The 16,674-nt window shown below is 40.8% G+C and overlaps 2 protein-coding genes across 2 annotated transcripts in view; one reads left to right on the top strand and one right to left on the bottom strand.

Annotated features, from left to right (window-relative positions):
- The window catches only part of LOC140940743 (TATA-binding protein-associated factor 172-like), a 40,956-nt gene extending 24,566 nt beyond the window's left edge, over positions 1 to 16,390 (top strand). Inside the window, exons 29-44 of the mRNA XM_073389704.1 lie at positions 776 to 928; positions 1,650 to 1,710; positions 2,101 to 2,177; positions 2,524 to 2,675; positions 3,412 to 3,489; positions 3,756 to 3,819; positions 3,897 to 3,962; positions 4,282 to 4,423; positions 9,101 to 9,231; positions 9,871 to 9,993; positions 10,624 to 10,772; positions 11,154 to 11,303; positions 12,601 to 12,678; positions 13,610 to 13,739; positions 14,511 to 14,602; positions 15,386 to 16,390. Coding sequence (XP_073245805.1) covers positions 776 to 928; positions 1,650 to 1,710; positions 2,101 to 2,177; positions 2,524 to 2,675; positions 3,412 to 3,489; positions 3,756 to 3,819; positions 3,897 to 3,962; positions 4,282 to 4,423; positions 9,101 to 9,231; positions 9,871 to 9,993; positions 10,624 to 10,772; positions 11,154 to 11,303; positions 12,601 to 12,678; positions 13,610 to 13,739; positions 14,511 to 14,602; positions 15,386 to 15,644 — 1,905 coding nt within the window. The 3' untranslated portion in view covers positions 15,645 to 16,390. The remainder of the gene's footprint in view (positions 1 to 775; positions 929 to 1,649; positions 1,711 to 2,100; positions 2,178 to 2,523; positions 2,676 to 3,411; positions 3,490 to 3,755; positions 3,820 to 3,896; positions 3,963 to 4,281; positions 4,424 to 9,100; positions 9,232 to 9,870; positions 9,994 to 10,623; positions 10,773 to 11,153; positions 11,304 to 12,600; positions 12,679 to 13,609; positions 13,740 to 14,510; positions 14,603 to 15,385) is intronic.
- LOC140940603 (beta-2 adrenergic receptor-like) lies at positions 6,312 to 7,451 on the bottom strand. The gene has a single exon (XM_073389600.1). It carries the CDS (start codon positions 7,353 to 7,355, stop codon positions 6,312 to 6,314), a length of 1,044 nt encoding a protein of 347 aa, XP_073245701.1. The 5' UTR covers positions 7,356 to 7,451.
- Positions 16,391 to 16,674: the final 284 nt, after the last annotated feature.

The following is a 16,674-nucleotide window of genomic DNA, read 5'->3' as shown; positions in this document are numbered from 1 at the left end:
TTACACCTTTCTCACCTCAAGATTTTCCCTGCTTTTCTTATTTGCGCCTTGATTGGGGCTTTGATTGTACTGGCGTAAGGACAAATCAATTAAAACAATAAGGCGTCTTTTATCATATGGCTGAATCCACGAGCGGACGTACTGATTGGCCTCCCCAGCGGGGAAGATGGGCCCATCTTGCCCGCTCGGGATTTCCCGCGTTGGTCCCGCAAGGCCGCAAGAAAAAATACTCTTTTTTGCCATATAGTAATAAATCCTTTATTGACCAATCTTTTTCGACTTCATCTCGGTCAATAAAAACGCAAAAAAAGAACTTGGCTAACATGCAGCCATCTTGACCTCACATTTGGTCAATAACGCATATGTATTTTTTATTGTTTCTTTTTCTTTTAGCAAATCTACAATCTTAGTTCTCGTAATGTATGTACAAGTTTTCTGTTGCCTATTTTGAGGTTGACCCTACTGAGGCTGCGTAGATGTTGTGTCGAATTGCATTATGGGATTCACTGATTTAGTGACGGTACTCCGAGGTTGCGCGGGAAACTGGTCAACATACGACCCCCAAACCAGTCCCATATTGCTGTTCGACAAACACCACCCCAGGCTCAAGGATAACCTCTGAGCGATTGTCAGATTGTCTCAACTGGAGAGCTTGCTCGCAGGCATAGCTCTTGGATCCGCGGGGAACTCAACACACAAATCGCGATGTCAGAGACTGAGTTCTGAGTTTCAGTAGCTCAGTACTAATTATACTTACGCTTTGTTTTGGTTTTAGTCTGGTGTCCCTGACTCACCGGGTATGTCCAAGGCTATGGTGGAACAAAAGCAAAAAGAGCGCAAGTTCCTGGAGCAGCTACTGGATGGGACAAAAGTGGAAAACTACACCATTCCTGTTCCTATTAAGGCAGAACTTAGAAAGTATCAACAGGTAAGAAAGCATTTCTCCAGTATCCTATTGTAAATAGGGAAAAAAATAAAATCTTTCCAAAGGGATGGAAAATCGAAGGTCAATCACCGCAGCTGAGAGCTACAATCATGGACAAAAGTCTTGGGGCACTTTGCATTTATGGAGCTTTTTTTCGGTTCATACATAAAAAACACCTCCCTCACCCCACAAACATACGTTGGACACATGTGTCGAGATTTTTTTTCCGAGTTTCAACATTGTGAAGGGTGGAGGGATCGGAAACTTCAGGAAAATGTCGAAAAAGATGCACTATTTCGTGAGGGAACCGAGAAATAACAGAAAATTATAAGTGCCACAGCACTGTCTTAATGACTTTTGTCCAGGATTTTAGCTGAGGAATGGTCTTTTTGCGTATTATTTCGCGACTAGACTTTAAAATTCAACTTGGTCTTACTCTTTGTTAAGCTACTTTCTTTTCCTCAAGTAAAATTTCTTATCGAGTTTGGACCGTTGCTAGTTCAGTTAGTTTAATTAAACGAATAGAAAGCGGTGGGATAACTTTAAATCTTAATTAAGGGTTTTAAGCTGCTGGTTTTTTTTTCGCTTCTCATTTAAAAATGATAAATTGGTATTGCATTGTAAAAACTTTCACTTTAGTTGTACGGCCAGTGCAAAGACCTATAACAAAGCAACGTTATCTCGACTTGCTGTCTACGTAATATACTTGCATTTTTCCCTGCAGGATGGTGTGAACTGGTTAGCCTTTCTCAACAGATACAAGCTGCATGGTATTCTTTGTGATGGTATCCTTTGTAAAAAATGTCATTTTCTTCACTGAGACTTTTGTTTGGAAAATCTTGCCTTGTACAAACAAATTTTAAAGCACACAAAAAAAGTGGGCTTATTGTACTTCCATAACACAATGGAAGGACGCTTTCATTGAGTTGCATTACGCAACATTACACTTGATCAAAGCAGATATGAAAACCTCGTTTCGCTGTCATCTCATGTTTCTACAACTTTTCTGGTATTTGCTTAATCCGGGAACGAAAACTGACACCGCGCGCGAATTTTCCATAAATAATTTCACATTGTTTTCATTGGTTTGTAAAACTGTTTAATGCCTAGAGCCGACAATCAACGGGTAAGTTAGACGTGTAATGGTTGTTTGCTTATCTTGACTCTGTGTATAGATATGGGACTGGGAAAAACTCTCCAGTCAATTTGCATTATAGCAGGGGACCACTATACAAAAGCAACCATATTCAAGGTAATATACCCTGTATAAAGTTGTACTGTAGTCAAAACACCCGTGCAAATCGTAAACCTTGCGATTCAAGCCAATTTTCGAAGGATGTGTATCTTAGATAACGGTGCTTAGATCTCCCCATCAATTTGCACCAACAGGCTGATTTTTGGCAAGGGCTTTTTTTTCATCTTGTTTTTTCTAAATACGCCAACCTATCCCATAATTTCACAAATATGAATTTTTGTGACGTCATACCTCTTCTCTATAACCACGCTACTTTAGCTGTAATTAATGACGTGCTGAACACGAAAGCGTGGTTCTAGCGTGGTTGTAGTTTTCTGTTACATTACTGTGTTTCATATTACAGGAAATTGGCAACAGCGATTGCAAACCTCTTCCTTCTTTAGTGATCTGCCCTCCAACATTGACAGGTCACTGGGTATATGAAGTGGAGAAGTTTGTCAGTAAGGAATACCTCAAACCGCTTCATTACACTGGCCCACCATCAGAACGACAGAGGTTAGTGTCGCGCGTTTGTCTCGTAAAATACTTCAGAACACTGCGAAGCGTACTATATGGCTTGCAGTTTTTGTCGCGTTGTTATTGTTTTTCTTTTTTAATCCTGATTTTGAAGAATTGTTATCTCCAAAATATCTCATTTTGAAAATTACTCCAAGCTGTACAGAAATTGTCAGCTATCTCCAAAATAATTTTCTCTCCCAAGATGGTTTATAGCCTCAGTTTGACGTTAGAATCGTACTGAGAACATGTGGAAATAGCAAGTGTCTAGCGTCTTCATCGTTCTTTTACGGCTAAGGTCATCTTTTTATCTCATAAAATGACTAGACCACGCTAGATATTTTTTCTGCACCTTCATTGTTTTCAATTAGATTTAGGTCCTGTTTATATGAGGTGATGAGGTGATGAGGTGAGCCACCCGGTTAGCCGAGCTAGCCCGCTTTACCGGGCTAGCTCGGCTCATTTCTTGTGTCATCTTTAAGTTTACTGTATATTTATATGAGGAGGCGGGTTTTCCCGCTTGCCGAGATCTCGGCTCGAGCAACCGGGATCTTGGCAAGCCAGGCCAGACCCATAAAGCGGGCTAGCTTGGCTAACCTGGCTCGCTCACCTCATATAAACCTGGCCTTAGACGTTCTCAAGCGTTTGAATATTTGAAGGGTGCCCAGTTTAAAATAGCCGATCTTTCTGCAAAATAAACCTTTACCATTGTTATTTGTTTTCACTCTCTGTGCAGGCTTCGTAACAAGGTTAAGAATCACAGTTTGGTGGTTGCTTCTTATGATATTGTCAGAAACGATGGTGATTTTTTCAGGTTAGTAAAGCTAGGTTGATCCCCTGATTCGGTTTTAAATGCGGAAGATCATGGAGCGCGAGTCCGGAAGTGGACTATGTGCATTTACGTTGATTTTTGCTCAAATTTTCCGGTAAATCGCGTCTCTGTAAGAGTAAAGACACTTGGCAATACAAATTTGGCAGCGTACTAAAGGGAAATCACCTCACTTCCGGTTCACAAGTATCGCTCACAAACGCCATTTCTTAAGCTGCTTAATGTAATGTGCGTCACTTCCGTCTTTGTAGATCACTACACTGGAATTACTGTGTACTTGACGAGGGACATATAATCAAGAACGGGAAAACGAAGGTACTTGGTCCTTTAAAATTTCAGTAAAAGTCATCTAGAATACAGAAATTTCATGATTGAACAATTCCTTTTTTTAGCTGGCAAAAGTTATCAAGCAACTGAGGGCAAGCCATCGACTTATTCTTTCAGGAACGCCTATCCAGGTACATGGTTTTTTTTTTTTCATTTTTAAACAGGGGCACTCAGACTTTTTTCTGTAATATAACTGTTCGGAGGAGCAAATATTGCCTAGAAATTTCTAAAGCTCAAGAAAGACTAAAACTTTCTGGATAACCGCTCCATTGGCCTAAGATAGTCGGAGTTCTGCAACTATGTTACCTACGATTTTCGAAGGTTGTATTTTTCTCATTTTATGTACAGTAAAGGACCTAAAATTGATCCTTGAGGAACACCATAAGTTATATTTCTCATCAGGCAAGACATTGACCTCAGTAGAAACGAATTTCCTCTGTTTGTTTTCAGAACAATGTGCTAGAGCTGTGGTCCCTATTTGATTTCTTGATGCCTGGCTTCTTAGGGACTGAAAAACAGTTTCAAGCTCGATTTGGTAAACCTATCCTACAGAGCAGAGACGCGAAATCCTCATCTAAAGAACAAGAGGCTGGTACGTATCGTCAAATGTGTTAAGGGGAGTTCAGGCAACGACGACGGTGGACAAAAGGTGCCTTAAAAACTGCGGGTCGAAAATACAGGTGGCTTAGTAATTTATCCGGATGGAGCGGTGACCTCTACTCTTGACCTGTGGAATGTGACCTGTACTTTAGATCCTGCACTTTTCGGCTTAAAAAGTGAATTCATGCTGTTTCAAAATTGATCGCTCTTATTCCATGTCACTCCATGTATGAAATGTTGGTGAATTTTTGTCGAGTTTACTTCTAAAAGTCTGTATCTAAGTTTTTTCTTTTTTTAAGAAAAGAATAAGAAATCGTTGTCTTGTGTTCTTGTCCTCCAGAAAACGTGAAATTAGGCAGTTTCACGTTGTGGTCGTGCAACGACGGCAAAGCAATGTACAAAAAAGCGTGATGCACGTGCAAAGTTGTTGTTTTCCAAATTAAAACCTATTTTTGTTTTGCCGCTCTCGTTGCCGTCGTAATCGTCGTCGTTGCTGAGGCTCCATAATAAATACAAGTTGTTCTTTGCGCTAGACGTGTAGTACTTTGCAAAATATTGACGGGATAAATTTTAAACAACGCAAGGTAGCTTCATGTATCATTAATTTGCAATTGCGTAAATTGTGATTACAACTGCGATGGGCATATCTTGATTTAGATTTAGTGTATTCCCGTAGTTCACATCAGACATTAATAAGTAGCAGTTTGTTTAAGAGATTATTATATTTGATATTTCGGTGGGTAATGTGAATATGGTGAATATGCCAGGCACGTTAAAATTAAAAACTAATGTAAATAAATAGGACACAGCGCATTTTATTAACAGAACCTATGTGAACGCAGGGCTGTCATTAATTTTTAGAGCAGCCGTAGCAAATGAAGATTCACCCGTAACATCTGCCCAAAACTTTATAGTGTCACCTTTAGCCTCCCACTTTGATCACCCTTAAAAGCAAGTGAGCTCAGCTGTAACAGGTGTTACGGGTTACGGCCCTTAATGACAGCCCTTTGAACGAAAATCTTTCCTCTTTTCACTACGGAGACATCGCGTTTCCTTTTTTTTCAGTTTCCTTTTCTTTCTTTTCTTTTCATTTTTCAACCAACAGAGTTTCTCTTAAGCAGCCTTTAAAATGAACGGTAGCAACCAGGCACGGTAAAATCAAAGACAAATGTAAATAAATATAACCCAATGCATTTTATTAACACAACCTATGTGAACGAAAATCATTCCTTTTTTTCACCGTGCGACGTTGCTTTTCTTTTTTTTTTTTTTTTCATTTTCCTTCCTTCCTTTCTTTTTTTTCTTTAATTTATCAAGATTTAGAGTTTCTCTTAAACATCCTTTACTGCAGCAAATCTTTAACCCGGATGATCAGTAGCGCCGTTTTCACTGTTTAAAGGTTACTGTTTATTATTATTTACACAAGATAATGGAAGAATATGATCATTTACTACGAACTGCTGTGCTCAATGTATAAATATAGATTGTGTTTTGTATTGTTTAAGTTGTTTCTAAGAATTACCATGTAGGAACTAAAAGAGAACAGGAAAACTAAGCACTGAGCAGGGGGAAGAACTGCGAGAACATCCTCTTTTTTTTCGTTCTATTTAATATGGCGCCCTCCGCTCCGGTTCGCTTTACGGCTTTTTTTGCGGTGGAATTCGTGAGGACGACTTGTATCAAGTCTAAGCAGAAGACAGTGAAATAAAGACACGAATCCGTTTGAACGTATTATAAAAGTAGAGTTTATCTAGTGGTTTGCCAAAATTTTAAAAGCGCGTTCTAATAAATGTTGTTTATACTGAGTGAATAGCGTCGATAAGGTTTATAGCGCAGACTAAAAAATATAACCCACTGCTGCGGTCTGAGTTATACTTTGTTTAGCAACCGGTCAAAATCCTCGTTGAAGATTGTGCGATGCATCTTTTGTTGGTGTTTGCTGTGACTCTGTTTGAAATGTTGTAGTCTTCTGTTTCGGTCGTTGTTTTCTGACAACACAACGTTTCAATTAAAGCTCTGCGCATTTTACTGATTCTCCAGTAATATAAGAGGGGGTTGAGAGAGGAGTTCATCAAGACTATTGTACCTGTAATTGTCTCAGCTGTGAACGAAAATCTCCAGTCACTTGAGAATAAAGCCAGTGATACGAAACATTGCGGTATATAACAACACAGCAGTAGAATGTATACTAGGAATGTGTTTATAGCAGTTTTCTTGAATATCTTCATGCAGAAATTATTACCGCTATTATTCGGTTGTAGTAATTGCTGCTGAATTTGTCTTTGGTGACGGCGCACAACTAGATAGATTCTCAAATAAATAAAGAAATTCCCAACAAGAAATGCCACAATAACAGGAGAAACAGCTTTGTAATACGCAACCAAACTCCATGCTCCAACGCTCGAAAGAGCACCACTATACACCCAAATGAAAATGATCACACAACGAACGCGAAAATGTGTCACAACAGTTCTGTATCTTAAATGTAGCTGAAGAGCTAACAGGCGATCCATTCCAATTGCTGTTACAGTTAAAAATGAGACGCTGCTTAGAAATGTAGTCAGGACGTTGAAAGATACCCAAAGAAGGCGAGGTGGGATCGAAAAATATCGTATCTGCATCAGGAGATTTGCTATAAATAAAGGATGGGAGATCAAGCCAACAGCAAAATCAGAGACCGCGAGACTGGTCAGTAAGATATTTGCAGCACAATGCAATGAGGACTTTTTCCAAATCGTCAAGATTATTGCAGAGTTTCCAAACAGAGCTGTAAAGCAGAGCAAAAAATTCACTACGCAAATCGCGATGGTACAGCGAAGCCGTACTTCGTAATGTCCTTTGGTATGATGAAATTCTTTAGCGACGCGAATGTTTTGTAACGTTGAATTTAAAGCGTTGGAAAAGTAAGTTGTGTTGCTCTCCATTTCTTTTCGTCCTTGCTGGCAAGTTTGCGAATCATATCAGCTAGTAAGAAGGCGATTAGAGAAAAGCAACGAACACTGTTTGTTGTTCAGTCCTGTTCAGTCGACACACCTGCCAGTTTTAGCTTAGTTGGATTGGCTAGTACACACGCAACTCAGTGTCCTTGTTTGATTGTTTGCATTGCTTTTGTGGGGCAAGTGGAGGTGAAATATGTCGATTATTAAGTTTATATGCACTGTGATGTGAATGGTATGAGCATTCATAGATGTTCCTTATTAGAGATCTTTCTCTTTTCAACAAAATGTTTTCTTGTGAGTGATAATTGTAATCTTCGAAGTGAGGCTATCATCCCTCATGAGGGGAAAAAACCTGAACAAATTCAGCTAATCAAGCACTTTTGTTGGTTCGGAGATCGCAAAGCCGCGGTTCCAGACTGTAATTTGCTAGGTTTTTTTCTTTTTTTATGTACTACTGAACCCAATAAGAATACCGAGTAGAAAAGCAGTGAGTTATTAGTACAAATGTCTAATTTACCAGATAAACAAGCGTTGCGCCACTAAAACAATTTTATTAGGTCTTCGCATATGGCTTCTTATAGTTTACATATCGAGCGCGGGAAAATGACAGCTTGCAAGTTTATTTTTAATTAGTATCCTCCTTATATACTGAAAAAAATATGTTGAGTACTAAAAGGGCTTGCTTGAGGAGCATTTAAGCTGATTTGAGTGGATTTAAGGATTGAAGCCGACAAAAAATGGATTAACGGCAGATGAAAGACTGCCTTTTTTTTGCAGCGTCACAAAATTCTCCGCATCATTAACGCACAATGGCTTTCCCACCGTAATTGTCAGTCATTTGTCTTCTATCGTTCTTCAGTAATTTGTTTCGTGTAAACAACGGAGATAATAACTTGTCGAATAACTTATCGAATTGTAGCCACCGGAAACCGCAGTAAACCTCTCTCATGAGAGTAACATGTCGTACTTTTTTTTCTTCGTCTTGTCTTGAAACCGCATGTTACAAGCTCCGCGTGGTTTCAATGTTCTTTGTAAAAACGTCTTTATTGTGACAGCTAGTGCACGCCATGTGCGACATGTTCACTCAAAATTCTCCGTATTGTACTGGCAAAATATTTATTAACCCATTCGACTCTGGGATTTTTGCCGAAAAAACGCCTTTTAAAGCGAGTCGACCTGTTTTCTTGTTACTATCTGGCCAAAAGGAAGCAAACCTGCCCAAACATTGCTCAGGTATGAAACTGGCACTGCTCCCTGAACGGTTACCTTTTGCTTTCTCTTCTTTTTGCGCCTTTCGCTTTTCTTCTTTCGTTTCGTGTTTTGAACTTTCGCTGAGCATCTATACTAGGCTTTATTTTGGTTAAAAAATCTTCTGCAAAAACCCCAGCCGAGAATCGTGATATCAGCTTAAAGGCAGTGAGGGTGGATAGTGGATAGTGTTTTTTTTTTGCGTTTTTCTCTTGCCTGTTTTGACTAAACCGCACTCATTCGGGTACAGCTTGAAAGATCTCTCTTCTCCACGCCCCCACTGAAGTTAGACGAAAAATTGTCTTTGACTTTGTAAACTGAATGATGTCACAAGTGATACAAGGGTATTGGAGACAAAAGGGCGGTTACAGGTGGTAAAAGTGGAACGGGTTGATTTTAATTCTGATTTCTTTTTATTACAATTTATGAATAGTGTCCATGCTATGGTGACTTATCAAGTGTTGTTGATGCCTCCATTTTAGGAGCCTTGGCTATGGAGTCTCTTCACCGTCAGGTTCTTCCTTTCCTGTTGAGACGCTTAAAGGAAGATGTACTCCAAGACCTCCCTCCCAAAATCATACAAGACTACTATTGTGAACTGAGTCCTCTCCAGGTAGGTTTTCAGTAGCTAACAGAAGAAAAAATCACCTACGTTTCCCCTAATTTATTAGCTTTGACAGATCTGGCGGGGTCGCCTCAACGTTTTTGCCCTTTTTGGCGTCGAAAACAGGATCTTTCCTAAACATCTTTCAAGTGAACTAACCGGGCGGCGATGTTCTAGTTTTAATGTGAGGTATCATTTTGTTGGCGAAGCCTCAAGCTCTGTGTGACCAAAAATTAAAATAAAAGCTTTGTTGATATTGGAAGCGCACTTACGGTAGCTGTTGTAGCTAGTTTACAGGTAACCCACCCAAATAATCCAAACGAAACGTAACACGATTTAAGACTGGCAGCAGACATTTAGTTGGCTTTTGACAAGCATGGTCGAGGATTTGAATTTGGGATCAACGTGAAACGATTCAAGCGAGGCAGCCTATTGTCAGAGCATAATACGCTCGGTCACTTAGGCGTCGCTTAATGAATATTTATGAATAACATCATGATACCTATCCAGCTGTAAAGCACAGAAATTTTGGCGCGAAACATACTTGAAAGACGCTCCGAGAACTCAAAGAAACAGCGTTTGTTGGAAAATTTAAAATGCGTTCTGTATTCTTTAACTTCAACCGCTGTGTTTTTCTTTGTCTTTCAGGTTCAGTTATATGAGGACTTTGCTAAGTCTCAGATGAAGAAAGGCTTGGATGAATCTGTCTCCCATTTGGATGATGGTGATAGCAAAGCTAAATCCAGCAAAGAAACACCTCATATTTTCCAGGTTTGGAAACTACCGTTTGAGTCCATAAAATCGACAATCGGCGACAAAATTGTTGAGACATTGTACTCAAATAGGGCAGCTTCAGAGAAGCAAAAAAAGTCCACACCCCTGCCCCCTCCCCTCCAATCAAAGTTAAGGTGTTTGTTGTTTTCTATAGGTAGCTCGAACAGCGGTATTCAAAGTACAGAAGAAATGTAATCTATGCTGCTCATCAAATTTGTTTCCGGCCCAGTTAAAATGACTCTTGGGTTAGTACATCCTAGGTACAGCTTTACCAAAACGGCGAGCTGTAAGACTGACTTTCTTTGCAGCCTGCCTTTCGTATAACATCCTATCGTATAACAGCGCCAGTTTTTTTCTATTTTTTCTTACACCTCATGTTTACACTTTGTTTTACTCAGGCTCCTCAGTACCTCCACAAAGTGTGTTATCATCCTCTTTCAGTTCCATCTCGGGTTACTGCCCAGTGCTTGGCTTTGAGCGAGCCACACCCGGGAGTAACCGTTTGTTTTCTTGGGGCTGGGTATTCACTGGGATGTAGATGAGAGTTGTTCTGACCTTTAGTTACCTAACGCAAGACGACGCCAGTTTGTTTTTTCCAGCCTGATGTTTATCCCTTGTTTTACGTAGGCTCTTCAGTACCTCCGTAAAGTGTGTAATCATCCGCTTCTCGTGCTCACTACCAATCATCCTGAGTACAACAAAATCATGGATCATCTGCGTCAGCAGAATGCCTCCATCCGGGACATTCAACACGCTGCCAAACTTGTGGCGCTCAAGTAAGTTTTTGTAATAAAAAAGGAAAATCTCTGCGCAGCGTTAATGCTAACTTGAAAATTATAAGATCGACACTGTTATAAGAGTTAGTCGACGTTTCGTCAAGGCTGCCTTCTTTAAGGTACAAGACTATTAACCGAACACAAGGTGTATAGTCTTGTACCCTGAAGTGAAGAAGGCAAGATTACCAAAAAGTCGGTTAAAACTCGGGGCAACGAGGATCCGCGATTTAACTTGGCTAGTTCGGATATGACATCACCCTCCAAGCTTGTGGTGATAAATCGCGCCATCGCGCTCAGTCACAAGCCGCCTCCGTTGACTTAGATATCGTGAATTGCCCCTGAGACGAGGCTGAAAATTTCGCATTTGTTACCTTCTTGCAGGCAATTGTTGTTGGATTGTGGGATAGGAGTGAGTTCCTCGTCTCCAGGCTCCAATGATTTGTCATCAGACCCGGTTGTGTCTCAACATCGTGTACTGTTGTTCTGTCAGCTGAAGAGCATGTTGGATATAGTTGAAAATGACCTCCTCAAGTAAGCCGCTTTTAATGTTCTTTACATTCTAAGGCTATCGTGTTTGGAATTTGGAAACTAAATTTGAAATGTCATTACCACAGTAAAGTGCTGCTCCAAAGGACGTCATACGTTCACAGACTTTAGAGTTAGATTTTTACCTTAAGCAACAGGAAATAACCAGGCCTCGGTTGTTCAAAAGTTATACAACGCCATCCACTAGATAAATTCCAATCTAGGGTTCGCACAGGTTTGAAAAGTCCTTGAATTTTAGGGGGAGTCCTTGAAAAGTCCTTAAATTTCTTCGCACGCCCTTAAAAAGTCCTTGAATTTTCCTCAACTTTGAATGAAGTCGCCTGGAAGGTGTTTTTAATTCTTTTTGGTTGTCCGAAACAAAATGTAAATCATAGCTCAGGTGATTTACATAAAGCATTTTTTGTTTTACGTACGAATTGGCTATCGACTTAAGACAAGTGAAATGAAGAATGTAGGGAAGTTGGTGGAGAAAACAGTTCAAGCCTCAAAGTCTTGGTAGAATGGACTTGGAATGTGTTTTTGGTACAATCTGTTAAATTACCTTCGTGGTAGCTGGTCTGTGGTCCTTAAAAAGTCCTTTAAAATGGTTGCAATTTTTAGTATGAACCCTGCAATCCAGTGGATAAGTATTAAGGAAATCAAATGCGCTATCCAGGGTAGAGCCAATTTATCCGGTGGGAAGCGTTATCCACCTGGGCCGGGTTGCTCGAAGCTGGGTTAAGATAACCCTGGGTTAGTGCGAAATTTGAACTCAGATGTGAGAGCTTAAAACGCAAATTGAGTTTAATTCTCTTTGCTTACAAATTGATGATTGGACACTCTAAAAAGAATGGAGAAAATTATCCGAGAGAGTGCCTTTGATAAACAGATAAAGAATCCCGGGTTAAAATTTAACCCCGGGTTAGCGCTAACCGGCGTTCGAACAACTGGGCCCTGTTGAACATCTGGGGCTTGTACTACATAGGAATAGTGCTCAGTAGCTTTCATCTTTTAAGGGTTTCATCCACCGACTCGGAAGTAAAAACAGACACTGAATACTGAGCAAGATTACAGATCGGTAGTTTATATTTAAGTGGTTACTTTTTGGAAGTACATTCATGGAACCCACATTTGGAATTTCCTTCTGCCAATAAACAGTATCACTGTAAATGACTGGTTTGCTCAACAATTTTCTTTGAAATGGTGCCTTTTGAAAAATGGGATATTGTCCAAGACAAGTTCATAAAGTACAATTAATAGTTCATAGCCGATGTTTTATGTCTTGCTTGTTGTACTCTTACAGAAAGCACATGCCCAGTGTAACATACCTCAGACTTGATGGCAGTACGCCCGCGGGCTCACGTCACTCGCTTGTGCAAAGGTAAGTACTTCAGAGTATCCCTTATGCATGATTATGCAGGACAAGCAAATTTCACCACCAAGCCGCGTTTGCGAACAGTAGTCTTCGCATTTACACTCTTTGTGCTTGGGTGTTGTTTCCAAGCATCACTCACTCTCCTACGTACGCTCGCACTCACTCACGCGCGCACTCACACACTCACTCACTCACTCACTCACTCACTCACTCACTCACTCACTCACTCACTCACTCACTCACTCACTCACTCACTCACTCACTCACTCACTCACTCACTCACTCACTCACTCACTCACTCACTCACTCACTCACTCACTCACTCACTCACTCACTCACTCACTCACTCACTCACTCACTCACTCACTCACTCACTCACTCACTCACTCACTCACTCACTCACTCACTCACTCACTCACTCACTCACTCACTCACTCACTCACTCACTCACTCACTCACTCACTCACTCACTCACTCACTCACTCACTCACTCACTCACTCACTCACTCACTCACTCACTCACTCACTCACTCACTCACTCACTCACTCACTCACTCACTCACTCACTCACTCACTCACTCACTCACTCACTCACTCACTCACTCACTCACTCACTCACTCACTCACTCACTCACTCACTCACTCACTCACTCACTTACTCACTCACTCACTCACTCACTCACTCACTCACTGCTATCCTGTCACTGGGCATTCTTAGGATATGACCAGGCTATTGCAGCCTGCGGTTTTGAACTTTACTTCCTTAGGAATTCATGTTTGCAAAACTTTTCAAATGTACAATTTCGAAACGAGGCTTGGCAGTTAAATTTGTTAGGGTTAGAGTTTTGTTTGACGTTGATATTTACAAGGGCTATTCTAACAGTCAACCACTTGTTTAGTACTAGGTGCTAAAGCATTCTTTTACCTTTGAATTTAGATTCAACGGTGACCCATCTATTGATATCTTACTGCTGACAACGCATGTTGGTGGACTGGGATTGAATTTGACGGGTGCCGACACGGTTGTTTTTGTGGAACACGACTGGAATCCCATGAAAGACCTGCAAGTAAGTCCTTAGGACTCATGACGTCTGTGAACCAGGTTGTCATAATGACAAAACGACAGGATAATTTTTGTTACGCTTTACGGCTAATTGTTTTTCATTAATGCAATCTTTTGAAACGAATTCGTTGGTTAATAGCTTCGCCAGTTGGCGTTAGTTCAGAGTTAGTCAACATACTTTGTCACCACAGGTATAGATAACATGTATCTTGTTAACGGTTTGTTCCCCTTACCATTTTCGTTTGCCTTGATTTCATGAAAATACTCCTAGCACCTAGCATCGCCATTAATTTTCACTGCATCAGTTCAAAGATCTGATGCCCTTTTACTTGTCAGAACAAACCTAAACTCAGTTACTGCAAAGAGTCATTTCTGAAAGCAAGTTATCTACTGTTCTAACTTCTGAGTCTGTTGAGGAATTCCCAGTTGCAACCTTTCAAATGAAACCTCTTTGGTAGCACCATCGCTTGAAACTATTTGATTTTCACGGAGTATTTTTCAAGATAGACTGCAAAACAATCCGTATTTTAGCGTATTCAAGTACGCGCGGAAGTCAAACAAAAGGTCTGGAACGAGGCTGAAAACAGAGAGCGAGTGTGAGGCTCGCGGTAAGACTCTTACGCCACGCTTTACCGATTTCCTTGCTGATTTTGAGAAAAAAACCCGACTGTTTTGCAGTCTATTTTCAAGAGAGATGTGGCGTTTTTTCTGTTAAGTTTCGATTTTGGATTAGCAAGGGCTGAGAGTAAGTTGTCCTTTGTTTTTTCTTTTCCAGGCTATGGATAGAGCGCATCGTATAGGGCAAAAGAAGGTCGTTAATGTGTACAGACTGATAACACGTGGAACCCTGGAAGAAAAGATTATGGGGTAGGTTACCTGGCTCTATAACAGTTCATTACAGTGCGACTATTCGAACCGGGGCGCTTGTAAAAAGATTACCCAATCACAACGTTTTCTGAAAACAAAAGATTCTCAAGTTTTTTTGCAAACGGACCAATAACATTCTCTACTTTAAGGGCTGTATCCTGAGAGGTCAGGGAAGTTCAACGGTGTTAAAGTTTTCAACGGTTGCATAAAACTTGAGCATCTTTTGTTTCCAAAAAAACGTTGTGATTGGATAATTTTCTTCCAAATGCCCCGGTTCGAGTAGTCGCACTGTAAAGCCTGGTACTCATATGCCACCGATGCACCTGCGACATGGCCGCCGGTACTGCCTGCGATACTGTTCCGATATGAGAACAGAAGTGGCCGGCAACATTGGTCATCCCAGTCTCGGTGGTGCATGTTCTCATTCGTCCGAGAAGTAGCCCAGGCGGTACCGGCGGCTACGTCGCAGATACATCGGCGGCGTATGAGAACCAGGCTTGTAGCAGCGCCAATTCACTTGTTAAGTGACGTTTTCGTAGTCGTCGCCGTCGTTGTTGCTCAAGGTCCCTAATTTTTACTCTTTCACTCAGACAGTCATGCAGCCATGACGAAAAGTGAAAAGAGCTGTCTAATAAAAATGCTATCATTTAGTTCTACTCTTTAAAGTCATCCTCGGAAAAGGTTTGTCCTAATACCAAATGCTGCTGCTGACATACCAAGAGCTATCTTATGCGATTTATTTTTTCACTGACCAAATTTTAACGTTTCTCGTTTTGTTCTCAGCCTTCAGAAATTTAAGCTAAACATCGCCAACACTGTGATATCTCAAGACAACTCGAGTCTCATGACAATGGACACAGGGCAGCTGCTAGACTTGTTCACAGTGGATAAGGAGAAAAAGAAAGAGAAAGCAAGCAGAGAACAGAATGAAACTGGCAAAGCTTCACTCAAGAGCGTGCTGGAAAACCTAGGGGAGCTGTGGGAGGAGGAGCAGTACGAGACGGAGTACAACTTAGACAACTTTATCGAATCGCTCAAATGATCAGTTCTGCACTCAGTTCTGGATAAGATTCAAAATCGTACTGATCACTGACGCGTAAGTCGGAAGAACAAGACTTGCCGCCTAGATGAGTTCATTTGTCGTATGGTCACCTCTTAACACCGCAAAACAGGAATCACTCACCCCCTGTAGATCAAACGGGCAGAAAACCGGGCACAATATATACAAGACTTTTCCTGTTGCGTTTACGCCAGCCCTAAGCTGATCTTCGAAACTTGATGGAAGTTGATACATAGCCTGAGAAAACAGCTGACATTTCGCGACGCTACCACTTGGTAGTGCATGTTTCTGATTGGTTGAAGCAGGTTTTCAACCAACGAGAAGCGCTACCCTGGTCTGGGTAGTGACCCGTCATCAGCATGGAATTTCTGCACTCGTTTCTCGGACGTTATTTCGCGGGGAAACTATCGGTGGCTTCGAGAACTGTCGGCTGTTTTCTCAGGCTAGTTGATACTTAGAGCTACAGTTGTTAGTGGTAACCACGTCATGGATTTGCGGAAAACAATACAACTGGAATAATGCTTCATTTGCAGAAGAATGGAAAAATTAACAATAGAAATTAAAAAATGCTGATCTGAATGTAAGAGAAAGGAAAGAAATCCCTTCTTCAATCTTTTGCTGTTTTAAATTTGAAAAAGCGAATTTTCATAAACTAAAAGAAAAAATGCAAACAAAGGAGATGCGTCTCTTTCAGGAGAGTGTAGCTTGGAGATTTAGTAAATAAATTAGTCAGACCAGAAACTCATAAGGGGTTATTCCACCCCTTATGAGTTTCTGGTCAGACTTAAAATATCACGGTCGCGTCTGCTGGTAATAACATATGCAATTTCCCATGCGAAAAACAGTCTTTTTCTTACTTTTCCTCTACTGTCCAGTTTACCTCGTCGTATCTATGCAGCTGGCCGGAAGAGATCTTGGGTTCAGATCAAGGAACATGTATTAGCAAACGTGACCCAGCAAACGTCAGATGAGAACGCGAAAGTGCGCCTCTGTTGCTCACTTTGTCCTTACG

The sequence above is a fragment of the Porites lutea genome, chromosome 6 (assembly GCF_958299795.1).
Source record: "Porites lutea chromosome 6, jaPorLute2.1, whole genome shotgun sequence".
Classification (NCBI taxonomy): Eukaryota; Metazoa; Cnidaria; class Anthozoa; order Scleractinia; family Poritidae; genus Porites; species Porites lutea.
The sequence above is the reverse complement of the archived record's forward strand: the minus strand, read 5'-3'. Positions and strand labels throughout refer to the sequence as shown.

Bases quoted from the DNA above. Each gene is read 5' to 3' on its own strand.
- LOC140940603 (XM_073389600.1), bottom strand. From the start codon at position 7,355: ATGGAGAGCAACACAACTTACTTTTCCAACGCTTTAAATTCAACGTTA.